Genomic DNA, 18,436 nt, shown 5'->3' with positions numbered 1-18,436 from the left:
ACTGTCATATGTAAAGGGTGAAAAAAAAAATATATATGTGGAAAATAACTTTATTTTCCAAAACTCAGAAGAGGCCTGCTTTCACAGCACGGCCTGAGTTGAGAGTGGGCTGACTTGAGGCTGCCATTTTCTTTCTTCAGGGTTTTGCATTGAGCCAGCTCCACCATTCAAGGCCCAGAGCTGTGCGTGTCCCAGGGCTGCATCGCATCTCTGCATCCCTTCCTGGTCCACAGGTGGTGAGGCTGCAGCACCTCAGGGATGATCACCTCCCTGTCTTTTCTTTTTTTTTTTTTTTAAAGATTTTATTTTTTTTTTCCTTTTTCTCCCCAAAGCCCCCAGGTACATAGTTGCATATTCTTCGTTGTGGGTCCTTCTAGTTGTGGCATGTGGGACGCTGCCTCAGCGTGGCTTGATGAGCAGTGCCATGTCCGCGCCCAGGATTCGAACTGACGAAACACTGGGCCGCCTGCAGCGGAGCGCACGAACTTAACCACTCGGCCACGGGGCCAGCCCCACCTCCCTGTCTTTTCCAGCCTTGGGTCCTTGCTGCTGTCTGACTAGTAGGGGATCCAGTTCCACATCCCACCTGAAAATGCGCTTTTGAGGTCCGTGTCTGTCTTGGCTTTGCTATCTGTCATGGGTCGAATCGTGAGCCCTTTCCCCCCGCCTCTCTCTATTGAAGTCCTGACCTCCGGGACTTCCAAATAGGACTTCATTTGGAGACAGAGTCTTTACAGAGATAATCAAGTGAAAACGAGGTCATTAGGATGGGCCCTAATTCAGTGTGACTGGTGTCCTCCTAAAAGGGGAAAATTGGGACCCCGTGACAGACACAAAGGGAAGATGAAGTGCAGAGACACCGGGAGTAGATGGCATCTGCAAGCCAAGGGGAGAGGCCTGGACCGTCCTTCCCACACAGGCGTCAGAAACCAGCCCTGCCAACACCGTGATTTTGGACTTCCAGCCTCCAGACTGCGAGACAAGACATTTCCATCGTTTAAGCCCCTCCGTCTTGGTTACGGCCTCTGCAGCACACTGCTACAGGGTCTGAGAGAACAAAGTCTGACTAGGCTTGGCTCTAGGCACTTTATTTGGGAGGTGGCCCTAGGGAACAGGAGCGAGGGCTGGGGAGAGAGGGACAGGGAAGGAGGAAAAGCTGAGAGAAGCTGTCTCATTGAGGTGGATGCTGTGGGCAACGGGGACTGGACTCCGTCTGGACTTGCTGAGAAGTTTTCAAACGCCTCCTCAAATTGTCTGCCCGGAAGATGGAGTGATTATCCACAGGCTCGCGTCTCTCACTGTCAAGGGTGCCTGGGGCATTGACTCCCTCTACTTAGGAGCTGTGTTCGTGCAGAGGCCAAGGGAGCTCCTGCCGGCATCAGAGGAGCCCCCTGGGCAGGAAGTGAAGAGGGGCCACCCCGGCCACGGCAGCTCAGACGAGGACAGAGGACACGAGGTGCCAAACACAAGTGTCCTGTAGAGCAAGGAAGGCGATGCGGCCAGTTCTCCATTCTGAGTTTAAGCTGTTTGCGAGTGTTCAGGCAGAGAGGTCCCACCAGCACACATGGTTCTGAATCTTGGGGAGAAAAACACACCTGATGCAGTGTCATATTTTTTAAACTTTTTATTATGAGAAAGTTCAAACATAGACAGAAGTAGAGGCGACAGTGTAAGCAGCCCCCGGCCCCCCTCACCTGAACTTGGTCCTCACCAGTGTTATCCCACATTTGCTGGGACGCAGGTGCGCGGTTCGTGGGCCCAGCAGTGGTGGGAGGGGTCCGGGGTCAGGGTTCGGAGGAGAGAGGGCAGTGGGTGGGGTGGGAAACGTGTGCTCTGCCGCCTCTGAGTTCCCACACTGGGGGGCATCTGGCACTCGTCCCGGGCGGCTCCTCATCTCCCTTTCGAAAGCGCAGGACTTAGCATACTTTGCCCTCAGCTTTGAGCTTTGACGCTAATTCTGGGTCCCCCCAAAAGTCACATCAGCACCCTGGGACAAGGGCGCAGCCTGACTCTCAGCCGGTGCCTGAGCGCAGCCTTCTGTGGTGGGCACTCTCGTCGCCCCCGTTTCTATGGGCGGAGACAAAGAGCTTACAGCCAGTTGGTCCAGGCCGCCCAGCTCGGAGAGTGAAGCAGGAGTTGGAACCCGGGTCTCACTAACCTTTACAGCAGCTCTCAATATTTTTTTGTCAGGACCCGTTTACATTGTTAAAAATTATGGAGAATCTCAAAGAGTTTTTATGTATGTGGGTTATATCTGCCAACATTTGCCATATTCGAAATTAGAATGGAAAAAAATTTAAAATATTTATTAATTAATTTTTTACAATAATAAACCCATTGCATGTTAATATAAATAACATTTTATGAAAAACAACATTTTCCAAAACAAAAAATTTAGAGAAGAACTGGCATCGTTTTACCTTTTTTTCCCAAATCTCTTTAATGTCTGGCTTAATAGAAGACAGCTGGATTCTCGCACCTGCCCCTGCATTGTCTGTCCCAATATCCCATGGCATGCAGCCTCTAGAAAATTCCACCATACACTCGTAACAGTGGGAAAGACAAATAATGTCTTAAGAATTATTATGAAAACCTTTAGGCCTCGAAGACCTCTGAAGGGGTCCTGGGACTCCGGGGCTCCGTGGACCGCACTGGAGAGCACTGCTTTTCTCCTTGTGAGCTCTCTGGCTGGGTTGAGACCTGGTTCCAGCCCTTTCCACAAAGGCGTGTGGCACCCTCATTGGTCTCTCCTGGTTGAGGCCTTAAGAGAGCCCACTGCGGGTGACTTTTCTTGAGGTCAGCTATCAACATCCCAGCTTCACTCTTCACTGCCTCCTAGAAGGAAAAGCCAAAGAACAAGAAAGAAAGTGGAGGAAGTTTCTGTGAAACATTGGAGGGAGGGAGGGAAGGGGAAAGAGGCAGTGGGAGAAAAGATAGACAAGAGAGGAGAGATTTAAGGCAAGTGGACTGACCCCCATCCCATCACCCCCACCCCAGGTCTGGAGAGGGGGGTTGGGAGGAAAGGAAGGCACCACGCATGAGAAGCCACGTGGAGAACCACAGGGCCAGCTGCGGTGAAAAGGAAGGGAAGAGGACCACCACCCCAGAGGTGGGGGAAGGGAGAGAACATTTTGCGGGGGCAGAGAGGAGGCAGAGGGGCTGGGACAGGGGGACCACCCTTGCTCGGACTATGGGGGGCAGCCAGCAGCCTTCCTGGCTTTCCAAAGGTTCCCGGCTGTCCTTGAAATCTGAGGGGAAAGGGGAAGAAACAGCTGGGTCCAGGACTGGGGGCTGCAAGCCCCACATGCCCCGGGCCAGGCCCACCATCTGTCCCCTCGCGCTGCACGACAGGGCCTTTGGTCTTCCCCTGAACCCCACTTTTGAGAGGAAGTCAGACGGTGTCTGAGCCTGGTGTGACCCTAACACCTTCACACCCTGGTCCTCTTTCCTGGAAGTCTGATCTCTCCCGCCCTCCTCTAGTCACTTCTGCTTTCGGTTGTTTCTTCAGCCTCTCTCCCCACTGGGTACATTACGGCTTTGGGAGGATGTGGGCCCTTGCCCACCGCAGACAGGAAGGAGTCCTGCCAAGCAAGCTGTGCGGCCGGGGGAGTCTCAGGGCGGCCGAGAAGGATGGGGTAGGGTTCTGGTTGAATAACCGAGCACGTGGTCAGGCTGACGCCAGCAGCTGTCCACTGCCGGCTCTCAGGCACCGGAGTCCTGTATGCTTTGTCCTCCAGGAGGAGCGCACGTTTTTCGTCTGCTGTTCGTTCACTTTCCTCTGCATCCTCTCATCTGTCCACTCATTCAGCTAACACCAACTGCACCTCTGGGTTCAAACGGCGAGCCGAGCCCAAGCGGCCGTCTGTCCTCCCTCCCAAAATCCCGGCTAAATGACCGTCAAGCAACCAGTCAGTAAAAGGAGAGCTAAAACAGGGGAAAGATGGAATCAGGATTGGCAAACAGGAAGGGGGGCATCCAATGAGCCAGGAAGGCTGAGCAGTTTCCGGAAGGTGTAAAAGTGGCTGAGGTCAGAGTAGCAGATGGACAGATCGGAGCCAAAGGGGCAGCAGGTAGAGGGCATGTCCAGGAGGACAGGTAGGGGATGGGAGGGGTGCTCTCGAGCTACAAAGAGTCTAGTTTTTCAAACAGACCTGGAGAACGGCCCGGCTCTGGACTTGGTGACCTATTTTAGGGCCTCTGGACTGAACAAAGTGGCTGGCTGAGCCAGGAGCTCCCCAGAAATGACTGGCAGGTGGGCTCCTACAGGCGGTCTTTCCCAATAGGCCTCTGACGTGGACATCAGGGTCAGGGGACACAACATTGAAGAGGGAATAAAGTGGCCCCGATGGCTGCGAACCCCCGGTGTCTTGTACCCCCTTCTCGTTGAAGGAGGCCCCAGCAGGCCGACTCCCCAGCGCCTCGCTGAGGCTGACACTGTTGGTCGCTGTGTTAGCATTAGGGCTGCCCCAACAGAGGACCACAGACTGGGGCCCAAACAACTGGACTTATGTCTCACAGTTCTGGAGGCTAGAAGTCCAAGATCAAGCTGCCAGCAGGGTTGTTGCTCCTGAGGCCCCTCTCCTCGGCTTGCAGGCACCGTCTTCCCCCTGCGTCTTCACACGGTCTTCCCTCTGTGTGTCTGTGTCCTAATCTCTTCTTATAAGGACCGCAGTCATGTTGGACTAGGGCCCACCTATAGGACCTCGTTGAACCTAATCACCTCTTTAAAGGCCCTCTCTCCAAATGCAGTCACATTCTGAGGTCCTGGGGGTTAGGACTCTGAATATGAATTGGCAGGGGACACAGTTCAGCCCTTGACAGTTGCCTATCAACACCCAACTCATCCTTCTGCTAATAGAAACTTCCTATCTGTGGGAGGGGAGGAAGTGGCAATTATCCAATGAAACGCTCACTTCCCCAGCCCCCTCCCCAGCCCCCCACAGCTAGGTGTGCCCGGTGACCAACGACAGGTAAGTGAGCGTGTGTAGTGAGCCCCTGAGCTGGTGCTTCTCCCATGTCCCCTCGTGATCAGATTCAGCTCATGCGTCTTGGGCAGGAACAGCACCAAAGTGACACTGTGTTCCTCTCACTGTACCGCATCAGGTGGCACATGATTTTGGTTTGTCCCATCGCTCGTGATGTCCACTTTGATCATTTGACTAAGGGGGCGTCTGCCAGGCTTCCCCGTTGTGAACTTACTCTTTTTCCTGTTGAAATTAATAACTATTTCCCGGAGGAGGTGATTTAAAACTATGTAAATATCCCATTCTTCATCACATTTTCAATGTAGTTATTTACTTACATTAATATGGGTTCATGGTTTCCTATTTTATTCAAGGGTCTATAATCCATTATTATCATTTTTTACTTGAATGCTCAAAATTTCTCAGATTTGGCCAGTGGGAGCCCTTTTAAGCTATTGTCACTACTATAGGTTTAGGGTATGTTTAACATTTAACATTTTAATATTTTAAAAGTTTTTTATGACTTGGTAGGGCAACCCCCTCCCCCAACATTGTTATTCTTTTTCAGAATTATCTTGACTATTCTTGCCGATTTTTTATTTCTCTATTGATTTTAGAATTGATTTGTCAAATTATGTAAAAAATTCAAGTGAAATTTTGGTTAAGATTGATTTGAATTTATAGAAGAAAAAGGCAGAAAAGTAAAATATTTTCTCTAGGAACATGAAGCCTTTCTTCACCATGCAGCTTCTTTGTGAGGCCTTTATTAAAGTTGTCAAATCGTATCCATGAAGTGTGCGTATTTCTCCTTAGGGTCTTCCTAGACGGTTCATACTTTTTGCTACAGTTGTGCGTAGCATCCCCCTGAACACAAACAAATATTTTTAAGTTGGTTAGCACTAGTTTATAGGACCACTGTTTATATATGATTGTAACAGTTTCTTAGGACACATAACAAAGTAGCACACACTGGGTGGCTTTATTTTTATTTTTTTATTTTTTGAGGAAGATTAGCCCTGAGCTAACTACTGCCAGTCCTCCTCTTTTTTTTTTTTTTTTTTTTTTGCTGAGGAAGCCTGGCCCTGAGCTAACATCTGTGCCCATCTTCCTCCACTTTATATGTGGGACGCCTACCACAGCATGGCCTGCCAAGTGGTGCCATGTCCGCACGCGGGATCTGGGCCGGCCCCCACTGCCATAGGAACTGATGTGCTCACAGTTCTGGAGGGAGAAGTCTAAAATCGGGCTGTCAGCAGGCTGTGCTTTCTCTGAAGGCTCCTGGGCAGGATCTTTTCTGTGTCCTCTTGTTACCGGACAAAAACACAGGTTCTTTACCCGCCACACAGGAGGGGCCAAATAAAAACTGGAACGCCAGGCTTATGGCAAGGAATGGGTTTTTATTTCAGGTGATATCAGCTGGGAGACGAGAGTGAGCCCTCAAATTCATCTCGTCTCCCCGAATGATGGGAGGCAAGGGTTTTAAAGGCTGCAAGGAAGGCAGCTGCTTGTAGGGAGGGGAGCCTGTGGCCTTGCAGGTCGGCGCCTTCCCACCAGCCTGCGTTTGGCCTTGGGAGGCTGCCTGCAGGACGGAGGGTGGCGAGATAAGGGAATGTGCAGGTGGATGTCCTTGGTTGTCAGCCCCCCTGGTGGATGGTGGATTCTGTGCAGGAAGCCCAGGAGTTGGGGTCTGGGAAGCTCCAGCTCCTTGATATTCTCTGGACATCAGTTTCCCTGTAACAAAACTTCAGAGGACTGTGACTAGCCAAAATGTTAGCATGAGGCCACCTGGGCTCTAAAAACTTGTAACTTCTATTTGCCTTGTGAAGTTCAGGGATGCAAAGGTTTAAAAGAACCGATATTTACATATGAATGCAACTTAGAGAAGCAGGGAAAGAGTGCTTTTGGTTTTAACCCCACGCATGTTAGGTTTAATGTAGGAGAACTGATATCAGGGCCGGTTTCACTCTTGTCGCCAGGATGTTTGGCCGACTTCAGGCAGATGTGGCTTCCTGTTTGTGCAGACTTGTTTCAACCTAGGGCCCCACCCAGCCCAAGATGCCTGTCTCGCTCTGCGGGTGGGGTCTTTTTCCTTCTGGTGTTGCTGGCAATCCTTGGCTTGTGGACACATCACTCCAGTCTCTCCCTGTCTTCGCATGGCTTCCCTTTGAGTCTGGGTCTGTGTCTCTCCTCTTCTTATAAGGACACCAGCTGTATTGGAGTGAGGGCCCACCATACTTCAGAACGACCTCATCTTAAATAATTACATCTGCAAGGACTCTATTTCCAAAGAAGGTCACATTCTGAGTTTCTGGGGAGGACATGAATTTTGGGGAGATGCTGTCCAGCCCAGTGACTATATATTTCACACTTGTTATTAAAACCTTTTTCACATCTATGGTAGAGACTACTAATTGTCCCACTCTATTTGTTCTTTTTTTCTTTTCAGTGTATAATCCCTGACTTTTAGCAAGTTACACGGCGGTCCAAAATAAAGGCTACATTTCCCAGACTCCTTTGCTGCTGGTTGTGGTCAAGTGACTAAGTCCTGGTCAGTGGGATGTGAAGATAAATGCCACACAGCAGCTTCTGGGACCCTTCCCTAAGAAGCAGCTAGTGTGATCGTTTGCCCCCTTCAACTCCTCTTCTCCCGTCTAGTTGATGGAACACAGATGTTATGACTGGCTCCATGTTGGGCCACAAGGACACAGGCGCCACACACCCTGAGGATGGCACAGCAGAAGGCTGGAAGCAGCCTGGGTCCTGAATGACTTGGAGTCATTGTCCCAGCTCTGCAGCTTACATCTGGACTTTTCTGTTTGAGATAAACGTCCATACTGGGCTGCATGCTGCACGAGCCCAGGGGCACCGCTCACACGGCAGAGGACCTGAGGGAAGACCTTGGAGTTGTGAGGTGAACAGACTGCATGGTCATCCTCAGAGGCCCTGCTTCTGTCTGGTTTAAGCCCCTGGTTTTGGAGTTTCCGTTACTTTCAGGCAATCTTAATTTTAACTAATATAATAGATTTCTGATAGTTTCTTCAATATCCAGGAGGTTTTTGTGCCTGGAGGGGAATACTCAATAGTATTGGTACTTGGCTTATTGTATAATTTATGAAAGTAATATAACTCAGAAAAATCAGTTTTCCTTGAGCATTTAAACATTATTATTAATTTGGTTAATTACTGTCACTTAAAACTTCAATGGCAGTTACAAATCTAGTATGACTGATTCTTCGAACCCTGCAGACATCTTAAATAACAGGCCAAACATACACAAATCAAATATTTCAGACTGATCGAGATTGCAGGATCCAAGTAATGTAATGACTGCTTCCTCACTGAGATGCACAAACCAAGCAGATTTAAACTGAAATCTTTGATCATTAGGCTGAGCCTCTTTTTAAATAAAAATAGCTATCCATTTGTGGCATCAGAGACTGTTAAGTTTCTCTTCGTCATAGAGATCTTAATTTTTGCAGCTTGGTGTCTTTCCAAGAATTTCTGCATTTTCTAAGTTTGCATGGCAAGTCAGAGTCATTTGGATTTCACATGGATTTTAGGATGGTTTTTCCTATTTCTGCAAAAAGTGAGGTTGAGTTGTTGATAGGGATCGCACTGAAACTGTGGGTACTTCGAGTAATGTGGACATTTCAACAATGTTAAGTTTTCCCATCCATGATCGTGAGAGGTCTCTCCATATTCGTGCCTTTAATTTCTCTCGGCAATGTTTTGCAGTTTTCCACGAATAGGTCTTTCGCCTCTTTGGTTAAGTTTACTACTAAATATTTTATTCTTTTTTATTTTATTATAAATGGGGCTGTTTTCTTAATTTCCTCATTGGAATGTTCATTGTTAGTGTCTAGAAACGCAACTGATTTTTGTATGTTGATTTGGCTTGATAATTTTTATTGCTATTTCAAGTGTGTTTCCCCTTTTCCATTTTCCGATGATTATTGTCAATATAGAAAGAAAAGTTTTCATGTCTTCATTTTGTGTTCGGCCCTTTGATTTACTCGGAGTCTTCCCCTCCCTCCCCAAATTCAAGCCTCTCGGTTTCGGAAGGTATAAAATCGTCAACAACAACGACAGGAGAAAGTGCACGTCTTCTTTTCCAAAACTTCTCTGTCTGCTTACATTCCTTAGACCTCCAGGAGCGCGTGGACTAAATGGTGACGTACACCGTCCCTGTCACATTCTCGATTTAATTGGTTTTACTATCTTGCCATTTAAATATTTCTTGCTATCTTTTTCAGAGCAATCTTTTCCTGTACTTCAGTATTTTCTGTTTTACTTAGTATTTTAACGACGGCTTCAGGCGCGGTTGGTGTGGATGGAGCAAACCGCCACCAGCAATGCTGTCTGCACTAGACAGGCTTTGAGCGCAGCCTGCGGTCTCCTTCCCGGCTTGGTGACCTCCAAATCTAGTCCTCCATCTTTCCCAGAGATTCAGCGAGACACTCAACAGCTGTTTAACAAATCTTTTTTTGTTTTAATTAGCCACAGTTGGTGTTTGTTGCTTCAGCCAAGAACACTGAATAACACAGTTCCAAGTGGGACTCTATGGGGCAACTCCACATGATAAAGTTTTACCTTATTTATTTAGACACATATTAGATAATGAGAAGGAATAGAGGCTACTTGGACCACAAAATGATCCAACTATTCTAGAATACACAGGGAATTCTCAAATAAATTCTTTTCTTGGTGATGCAGAGTAAAACTCCTTTATACTCATTTTTATGAGAGAAAGACCTGATTTCCCCTTTAAAAAGTAACCCAAGGGGCTGGCCCTGTGGCCAAGTGGTTAAGTTCGCGCGCTCCGCTGCAGGCGGCCCAGTGTTTCATTGGTTCATATCCTGGACGCAGACATGGCACTGCTCATCAAGCCACGCTGAGGCAGTGTCCCACATGCCACAGCTAGAAGGACCCACAACAAAGAATATACAACTATGTACCGGGGGGCTTTGGGGAGAAGAAGGAAAAAAAATAAAAAAATATTAAAAAAAAAAGTAACCCAAGTTTTATAGACTTGAAAATTATCTTTATTTTTTCAATTATAAAAATATAAACAGTATTTGCCCCTTATCGCAGTTTCGCTATCCACGGTTTCAGTTACCCGAGGTCAACCGACCCAAGTTTCAGATTTCCCATGGCGTCCTCTAAACCATTCAGGTTCAAGGGCTGCTGAGAGAGAAGGACAGACGTTAGGAAGCATCCACTGGTTGATTGGCAGGAAACCGTGCTGGAGGAAGGGAAGGGGAGGTGACACTGAAAACCTGGGATGAGAAAAGAACTGGGCCAAGGAGGCCTTGAGAGATACAGAAGGCTGACGACAGCCTGAGAAAGGGAGAGAAGGACGGAACCGGATGCCCCCGGCCGGAGAGCGAAAAAGGGCATGGTGGGAAAAGAGAAAGGAGTGGGGGCAGTCGGGAGAGAGCAAGGAGAGCAGTGACAGGGAAGGGGGGCTGAGGCTGGGAGGGTGGGGTCTGGGAGAGGGAGGCCAGGGGCCCGCAGCAGGGACAGCTTCTCACCTCCAGGATCTTCTGGAGCCGTCGCTTTATGCCTTTACTGTATTCTGTAAGCTTCTCCCAGCTCTGGAAAGGGTTTCCCCTGTTGTCTGCAAAGTTTTCCCAGCAGTCAGCAAACTCTGAGATGAAAGATGGGGAGCGAGTCAGGCCCCGGGGGTGGGGCAGCAGCAAGCCTGCAGTCCCCACAGGGTCCTCCTTCCTTTCCCCTCCCTTCTCCTCCTCTCCCAGGGCTTTAGTCTCTCCCTGGAATTTTCCCTCCCAGGTGGTATCACATCTTGGGCTTTGGCTGGGCCACCATCCTTCTGGTCCAGCTCCCCGCCTTCCCAGTGGCCCCCCTCAGTGGCTTTTCCCTCTTGGAACTGCAAACCCTCCCATCCACTGACAGCTCTGTCTCCCTTCCAACCTTGGTAACCCATGACAACCACGGGGATGCTGGATGCCCACAGCTGTCGCAGCCCCTGCTGATTCTGCCTGAACCAGTGGTAGTAGAGGCGGGAGACGAAGATCCGCAGGCTCAGGTTGGGGAATTTTCTGGTGAACTTAATCAGCTTGCAGGCACAGGTGGCGCAGGGGCTCCACGTGACATAGCAGGTGATTTCGTAGCTCTGGTCTTGGTCTAGGCCCAGTGAGTTGATCTTGTCAATAAAGCGAATCTCTGCATGGCGCTTTTTCTGGGGAGGGTCCCAGACAGAGAGAAAGAAGGTTAGAGGGCAGAGGCCAGAGGTCATGTACTGAGGGCGGAGTTGGGGATGAGGGGCTCTGCTGTGGACTTGGAGTATGTGAACTTGCCTAGGACAGAGAAAGAACCTCCTTCCTTCCTTCGTCATTCACTCCTTCACTCACTTCCTCATCCGTTAATTCAACACCCTCAAAGCACCTGCAGCTGGGTCCGAATCAGACCAGAGTCCGGTACGCGGAGGAGATGGGTCGGCACGCAGACGCCCCACGGCACAGTCCCGAATGCTCTGCAGACCTCGCCTTTGGGCACTTGCCCAGGAGGTTGTCTGGAGATGTTTGGACCTGGGGGTCCCAAGGAGCGGGGCAGAGCGGGAGGGAGGAGGGACGGGGCAGAGTGGGAGACAGGCGCGAAGCAGAAATGTGATGGAGGTCTGCGGCTGGAGTTAGTGCTCAGGCTGGGGAGCGCACTCGGCTTCCCCAAAGCAGCCACTGAGCTGGGGTCTGGCGGACAGTGAGCACCAACTTCTCAAACGGGCAGGAGCACTCTGCTGGGGGGACTGTCGTGCGGAGGCCCGGGATGACAGCTGGGCTGACTCAGACCCCGCTGAGCCTCAGTCTTTTCCCCTAGCGTTGGGCAGGGTTAGCCCCCACCTGCCCTGTGCTGGGAGAACCTGCTTGGCACCTTGTTTCGAAAGTAGCCTTTGGCAATCGTGGGGCCACGGAGCAGCTTCAGCTGGTAGCACACGTAGGTCTTTCTCCGGTAGTAGGGCTTGGTGACCCGGCGCTGGTTGCCAAACTGCTTTTTGAATACATCCTCACTTAGCAGATGCTGTGTGTTTCTACGCAATAGGGAGGAGAAAGCGGAGACGCAGAGCGCCTTCAGGCTCTGTCGCCTTCTGAACCCAACACCTTTGGTTCCCTTGGGCCCCTGAGGAGAGGTAAAGGAGGATCTCCTTTGTTGGCCAGGAGGACTGGGGAGGGAGGAGGTGGAGGGTGGGCTCCCCCACCGTGCCCACTGCCTCCCACCTCCAGCCTGGCAGACTGCCCTCCCCCATGCTGGAGGCCATTGCAGGCAGGATGCCTGGGCTGGATGGGGGGGGTGGGCAGAGAACTGGACACCACGTGGCCTTCCTTGGCTCACATGCCGCTGTCCAGACCCGTCTGTTCAGGTCCCAGGCATCTCAACCCGCGTCTGGTGTCAGAACCCTTCTCTTTGGGGAGTGGGGATGGAAGCTGGTACTTCCTCGAACTCTGTCCTCTGCTTGGGTGTGTGTATCACAATTTCGTCTGTACAAAGAGCACAGAGGCGGGTGAATAGGAAAAACTGTTGTCACCGAGGGTTGTGACAGAGACTTGGGGCTGCAAGACTCAGATACCTTCTCCTCCCCCTGTTATAGTCTGCAGGGTATTCATTTTGTGTCTCGCTTTTTTCTCATTTACTACTATAGTGCAAAGTGACCTGGCCCGTGTGGGCATGCAGATGCACTGGCGTCCTTTTGATAGTGCTGTTGGCCCTGCACAGGTAGGAGTAGGTGGACAGAGCCATGCCATGCTGGGGCCCTGCCGCATGTGGACATTCATGACCCAGCGGATGCCAAACGATCTGAACAAACTTCGGAGGCTTGATGGCGCCCCAGCCTGCTGTCCCTCTGGACACTTCATCTCAGGCGAATGTGACCTGGCTGACCATCAAGCCAGTCTCAGGTGACCACAACCCCTTAGGACTTGCATCTGGACACAGGAATTAAGCCACGGGTGCCATCCCTCAGGGCACAGACCAAGGGGCACAATTGATTTCCATACCTTGCTCCTGCAAGGCCAGAAATGCCTGCCCCTTATTTCCAGCCAACTCACTTGAGCAGCGGTAATTCTATCAACGAAGAACCATTTGTGACATCTGTGACGCTAGCTAACAAACCCACTAGTTTCCTCAGTGGAAACCGAGCTCTGACCCCTTTGTGCTAGTTAGTGAAAATCTCAGGTGGGTTTGGAATGTCAGGACAATTGCTGAAGAGACTGTCTCTCCACTGTGGCCTTTGATACCAGCCCGTGCTCTTACGTGAAGTTCGAGCTCCCGGTTGCGGGAACGGGCCGCCTTCAGGGTGAGGACTGGAATGGAAACACACCATTCCGAGCACACCACGGACACCACTGACTGGACTCAGGAATCTTCCTGATTTTAGCGCGGAAGTTCCCTTCTTCTGGAAAATTCCCCAGTCCTGGCAAACCCAGCCACTCAAGGCTGAAACAGTTCAAATTTTAGACAAATGCACCTTTTATTTTCTTAAAGATTGGCCCTGAGCTAACACCTGTTGCCAATCTTTTTTTTTTCTTCTCCCCAGAGACCCTCAGTACATAGCTGTGTATTTTTAGTTGTGGGTCCTTCTGGTTGTGCTATGTGGGACACCGCCTCAACGTGGCCTGATGAGTGGTGCCGTGTCCGTGCCCAGGATCCAAACCAGCAAAACCCTGGGCCACCAAAGCGGAGCGCCCGAACTTAACCCCTCAGCTGTGGGCCGGCCCCAAATGCACTATGTTAATGGCACAGACGTCGAACCTGGACCTTGAACAGCTAAAACTGTAGGTATGATGATAAAAAACAACTTGTAGGAAGAATTTAAAGACCAATTTAATTTTTCACACTTGGTAGTGTCTTTATGGGAAACAATTTCTCTTCTTGCCTTGGAGCGTTTTCCCTCCACAGAGCAGAAACGAGAACATTCTGTGCAAAATTGTGCAAGTCTTTAAAACAAAATTTGTGAATATGCGTTTAGAACTGACTCCCACAATTGTTTCCACCATCCTTGAACCTAAAGTCTACAATCGAGCATGAACAAGGAGCATCAGGAGGAGCCGGGGGCCGCGCCTATGGGCTGTGGGCAGGGATGCAGAGAGCCAGGCTGCAGGGGGCATCTGCAGAGGCAGGGCTGGGGGCCTGAGGCCCGAGCAGGCTCCACAGAGAAGGAGCCAGAGAGGGAGAGAACCGAGGGCCTGGAGCCAGGAGGAGGCAGGAGGCAGAGCCGGAGGCAGAGAAGAGAGCAGGCAGCGGTGCCTGGTCCCTGCAGCCCGGCCGCAGCCCCACTAGCAGGCTTGTCCCAGCCTGCCCTAGACACTGGGCGCTCCAGCTCCTGCTCCCTCTCACGAGGCTGCCCCTGGGCGTGGGAAAGCCCCTCATCTGCAGAGTCCTCCCACAGCTGTCTGCCGGGTGGACCACCCCTTCCTGCCAAAATCAGTATTGGGGTAGGCGTTATAGGGGGCCTGGAAGTTCAGGACAGGGCCTGTGGGAGGCCCTAGGGTGCCTTCTTTCCTCCTCCCAGGCAGTTGACTTACCCGTTCCCGGGAGCCTGGACATAGTCCCCGCCTTGGTAGGCTTGACCCAGGCCTCCCCTTTGTGTCGGGGCCTGGGGGTCCATTTGGTCTCCCAGGCCTTTGCTTTAGGAAAGCCGCTTATCTGAGAGTGACCTCCCTGGCTTCTGGCTGAGGCCCCACCTGCTTCCTGCTTAGGCACCAGGGGTAGGAGGGCCCTAGGGAGGCGGGTAGACTTCCTCAGCCTCCGACCCACAACCCACGTTCTCTGCCTCTCTCGGGCCCTCTCTCTTGCCAGCGCTCGCTGGTCTGTGGGGCAGGACCCAACACTGTTGCAAAGGGAAAGAGAAAGTAATGATGCCAGAGAGGGGGATGGACCAGGCCCTGGCTGAAGAGAGCAGGACAGAGGCTGGCTCCTCAGGGGAGGGGCAGGCTGGAGGCCTCTCCACTGATGACTGAGATGATCAAGAGGTGTGTCACCCACATCTGTGCCCCTCGGTGCCTCCCTCCTTGGAGGAGACACGGACGGGGGAGCATCAAAGTAGATGAGCTGCAGCAGCCAGAGAGCCCCCTGGAGTCTGCCCTAGACTCCCGGGCAGCCATGTGGACCGGGCGGAGTGGGGGTGGGGGGTAGTGAAGAGACGAGTGTCTGCTGTCACCAACAATTCACACTGAGACGGCCAATCAGGGGAAGAGCCAGCAGGTCCGTGTGGGACCCAAGACGTTCTCCACCACGATGTTATGGATGTATTCCAAAGCGAACCCCTTCCCTCTTGCTCTTCCTTCTTCTGCCTCTGCCTCTGCCTGCCCAGAATCCCACTGCGTCCGGCTGATCTCTTGCTCCCTTTTGGCTGTGCCGTGGTCCAGGCCACCCTGTCTGGAACCTCCACTGAGATCTTCCCCGGTGCCTTTGCACGGTAGTCGGCTCTGTGGCCAAACAACCAGGCGTGCACTCCTGTTTGTCCTTGAGTGCCTGAGCTGCTGTGTCTCGCACCTGATTCTCGGCCACCTTCCGTTTTCTATTCTGCTTTTTGGAAAAGCTCTGATCATCTCAATCCTCACATACCCTATCCTACTTCTCTTCTAAAATCTTCTTTAAACGGAAACTTAACTGTTAATTATTTTTTTCGCCATCACCATCCCTAGGCTGCATCCCCCCAGAGCTTCTCTGGCAGCAATGTGGGAAGGGGATAAGGGAGGAGCGGAGTGTGGCGGGCTGATGACGGAGTGAGCGGCAAGGTGGACGATGCCAGGGCCGGCTAGGTGTGGAGTGGAAGCAGGTGTCTGTGATGAGAAGAACAGCTTTGTTTGTCCGAGTTGCCGCACAGGCATTTTGCAGTAGGACAACCCTGCCCGCATTTGGACAAGGACTGGACGTTCAGATAACGACTTGAGTTTGGGATGCCCGCCACAGTTCCTGCTGTGCTTTCGCTTTTCCCCGGGAAGCTTCTAAAACAGCCGCTTAGATTTAAGGCCATGAAGAGTTAGTGAGGTCTGCTCACTCACGACCTGGAACAGAGGACTCCAGCTCCTTGCACCTCCTGGCTTCTCGATCTGTGGGTAATAATAAACGTTGTGACTCTCCTTCCTTTGTGTGGGTGCACTGAGGCTGTGCCTTGAGTCAAAGCCACCCCTGGATTTCACTTCCCCAGAGTGGGAGCTCACAGACTGAGGGAGCCACCTGCTGACCCCGTGGGGGTGGCTTGTGCCCCCTTATTTACCAATTTTAAATGACATACAGGCATACTTCATTGTATTGTGTTCTGTAGACACTGCCTTTTTTACAAATTGAAGGTTTTCGGCAATCTGGAATTGAGCAAGTCTGTGGGCTCCATTTTTCCAACAGCATTTGCTCACTTTGCGTCTCTGTGTCACGTTTCAGTAATTCTTGCAATATTTCAAACGTTTTCATAATTATTATGTTTGTTACGGTGATGTGTGATCAGTTGTCTTTGCTGATACTTTTGTAGTTGTTTTCGGGTGCCACCAACTGTACCCATATAGGATGGCGAAGTTACTTGATAATGTTCTGTGTGTCCTGCCTGCTCCCCTGCCTCTCTCCCTCTCCTCGGGCCTCCCTATTCCCTGAGATGGAACAAGAGTGAAATTAGCCAATTAATAACCCACAATGACCCCTAAGTAGTCAAGTGGAAGGAAGGGTTGCATGTCTCTCACTTTAAATCGAAAGCTGGAAATGATCAAGTCATGTAGAAAGCCAAGGCAGGCCAAAAGCGAGGCCTGTTGCACCAGTTAGGTGAGTTGTGAATGCCAAGGACAAGTTCTTGAAGGAAATGAAAAGTGCTACTCCAATGGACACACGAATGATAAGAAAGCGAAACAGCCTGATTGCTGATATGGAGAAAGTTTTAGCATCTGGATAGAAGATCAAACCAGCCACAACATTCCCTTAAGCCAAAGCCTACTCCCGAGCCAGGCCCTGACCCTCTTGAATTCTGTGAAGGCTGAGAGAGGGGAGGAAGCTGCAGGAGAAAAGTCTGAAGCCAGCAGAGGCTGGTTGAGGAGGTTTAAGGAAAGAAGTCGTCTCTGTAATGTAGAAGTGGGAGGAGAGGCAGCCAGTGCTCATGGAGAAGCTGCAGCTGGTTTCCCAGAAGATCTAGCTAAGATAATTCACGAAGGGGCTACACTTAACAACAGGTTTCCAACGTAAGATGAAACATCCTTATCTAAGAAGAAGATGCCATCAAGGACTTACATAGCTAGAGAGGAGAAGCCAACACCTGGCTTCAAAGATTCAAAGGACAGGCTGACTCTGGGTAGAGGCTGACCAGCTGGTTGCTTTAAGCTGAAGCTGATGCTCACTTACCATCCCGAAAATCCTGGGGCCCTTAAGACTGATGCTAAATGTACTCTGCCTGTGCTCTATCACTGGAACAACAAAGCCTGGACGAGAGCACATGTGTTTGCAGCACAGTTTACTGCATATTTTAAGCCTACTGTTGAGAATGGCTGCTCAGAAACAAAAGACTCCTTTAAAAATACTACTGCTCGTTGACAACGCACCTGCTCACCCGAAACCTCTGATGGAGATGTTCAACGAGATTAATGTTGTCATGCCTGCTAACACGCAGCCTTTCTGCAGCCCATGGATCAAGGAGTAATTTCGACTGGCAAGTCTTATGACTTAAGAAACACATTTCATGATGCTACAGCTGCCATAGATATTGATTCCTCTGATGGATTTGGGAAAAGTAAACTGAAAACCTCTGGAAAGGATTCGCCATTCCAGATGTCATCAAGAACATTTGTGATTCGTGGGAAGAGGTCCAAATATGAGCATGAAACGGAGTGTGTGTCACCGAGCAACGTGAGTTCGCTTCTTGGTGAGTCGAAATCAAAGCCTTCACCAGGAGCAGTTGTCCCACAAAGTAAATTTTATTTGCAGCAAATAAGGAGACCGCAGTTTCCCACGCCGTGGCTCCCCAAGTAAGGGAAAGCAGGTAGTTTTGATGTGAGGTGGGGAATGAATATTCAACGTTGAAGATTTGTCGTTAGGTGTAGGGGTGGGCATAAGCTCGAGCAGGCTCCTTAGGTGTTCGTGCTTCCTGTGTGCCTAAAGGCGTGCTGTTGCTCCCTACGTGGCGGGGGTGTTACCGTGTCGATGAAGCAAAGGTCACTCTAGGGTCCTGCCTGGTTCTTCTGCATGTGGGTCAGTCTTGCAGTGCAGTCTGCAGCAGTTCAAGGTAGCTGGTGCCCCTGTCTTCTTCGTGGGACGTAATTGAAACAAAAGGGCCATTAGAGAAAGGAACATCTGCGATTCTCAGCAAGACGAGAGGAATGGGTCAGAATCCACAGCCTGTGACCTTCGGAAGAACTTGATTCCAGCCCTCGTGGATGACTCTGAGGGTTTCGAGACTCCACTGGAGGCAGTAAATGCAGATGGAGGGGAAACAGCAAGAGGACTAGAATGAGAAGTGGAGCCTGAAGACGAGACTGAATTGC

General features: G+C 50.8%; 1 protein-coding gene across 2 annotated transcripts; it reads right to left on the bottom strand.

Annotated features, from left to right (window-relative positions):
- Positions 1-9,983: 9,983 nt before the first annotated feature.
- Positions 9,984-14,779, bottom strand: APOBEC3H (apolipoprotein B mRNA editing enzyme catalytic subunit 3H). Of its 2 annotated transcripts, none has more exons than XM_070599193.1 (5): positions 14,501-14,779; positions 11,853-12,009; positions 10,896-11,163; positions 10,496-10,611; positions 9,984-10,148 (listed from the first exon to the last, which is right to left on the bottom strand). In XM_070599193.1, the coding sequence occupies exons 1-5, from the start codon at positions 14,581-14,583 to the stop codon at positions 10,077-10,079; spliced, it is 696 nt and encodes a 231-aa protein (XP_070455294.1). In that variant the 5' UTR covers positions 14,584-14,779; the 3' UTR covers positions 9,984-10,076. The 2 variants fall into 2 exon arrangements, with proteins under 2 accessions (XP_070455294.1, XP_070455295.1); XM_070599194.1 differs by having other exon boundaries at positions 9,984-10,145; positions 14,501-14,775.
- Positions 14,780-18,436: the final 3,657 nt, after the last annotated feature.

Source organism: Equus przewalskii, chromosome 29 (assembly GCF_037783145.1).
Source record: "Equus przewalskii isolate Varuska chromosome 29, EquPr2, whole genome shotgun sequence".
Classification (NCBI taxonomy): Eukaryota; Metazoa; Chordata; class Mammalia; order Perissodactyla; family Equidae; genus Equus; species Equus przewalskii.
Note: the sequence above shows the minus strand (reverse complement) of the source record. Positions and strands in the feature narration are given on the sequence as shown.

Bases quoted from the DNA above. Each gene is read 5' to 3' on its own strand.
- APOBEC3H (XM_070599193.1), bottom strand. From the start codon at position 14,583: ATGGACCCCCAGGCCCCGACACAAAGGGGAGGCCTGGGTCAAGCCTAC. The intron at 12,010-14,500 runs GTAAGTCAACTG...CCTATTGCGTAG, and splicing joins GTCCAGGCTCCCGGGAACGG to AAACACACAGCATCTGCTAA. The intron at 10,149-10,495 runs GTGAGAAGCTGT...CTTCTCTCTCAG, and splicing joins GGCTCCAGAAGATCCTGGAG to CAGCCCTTGAACCTGAATGG.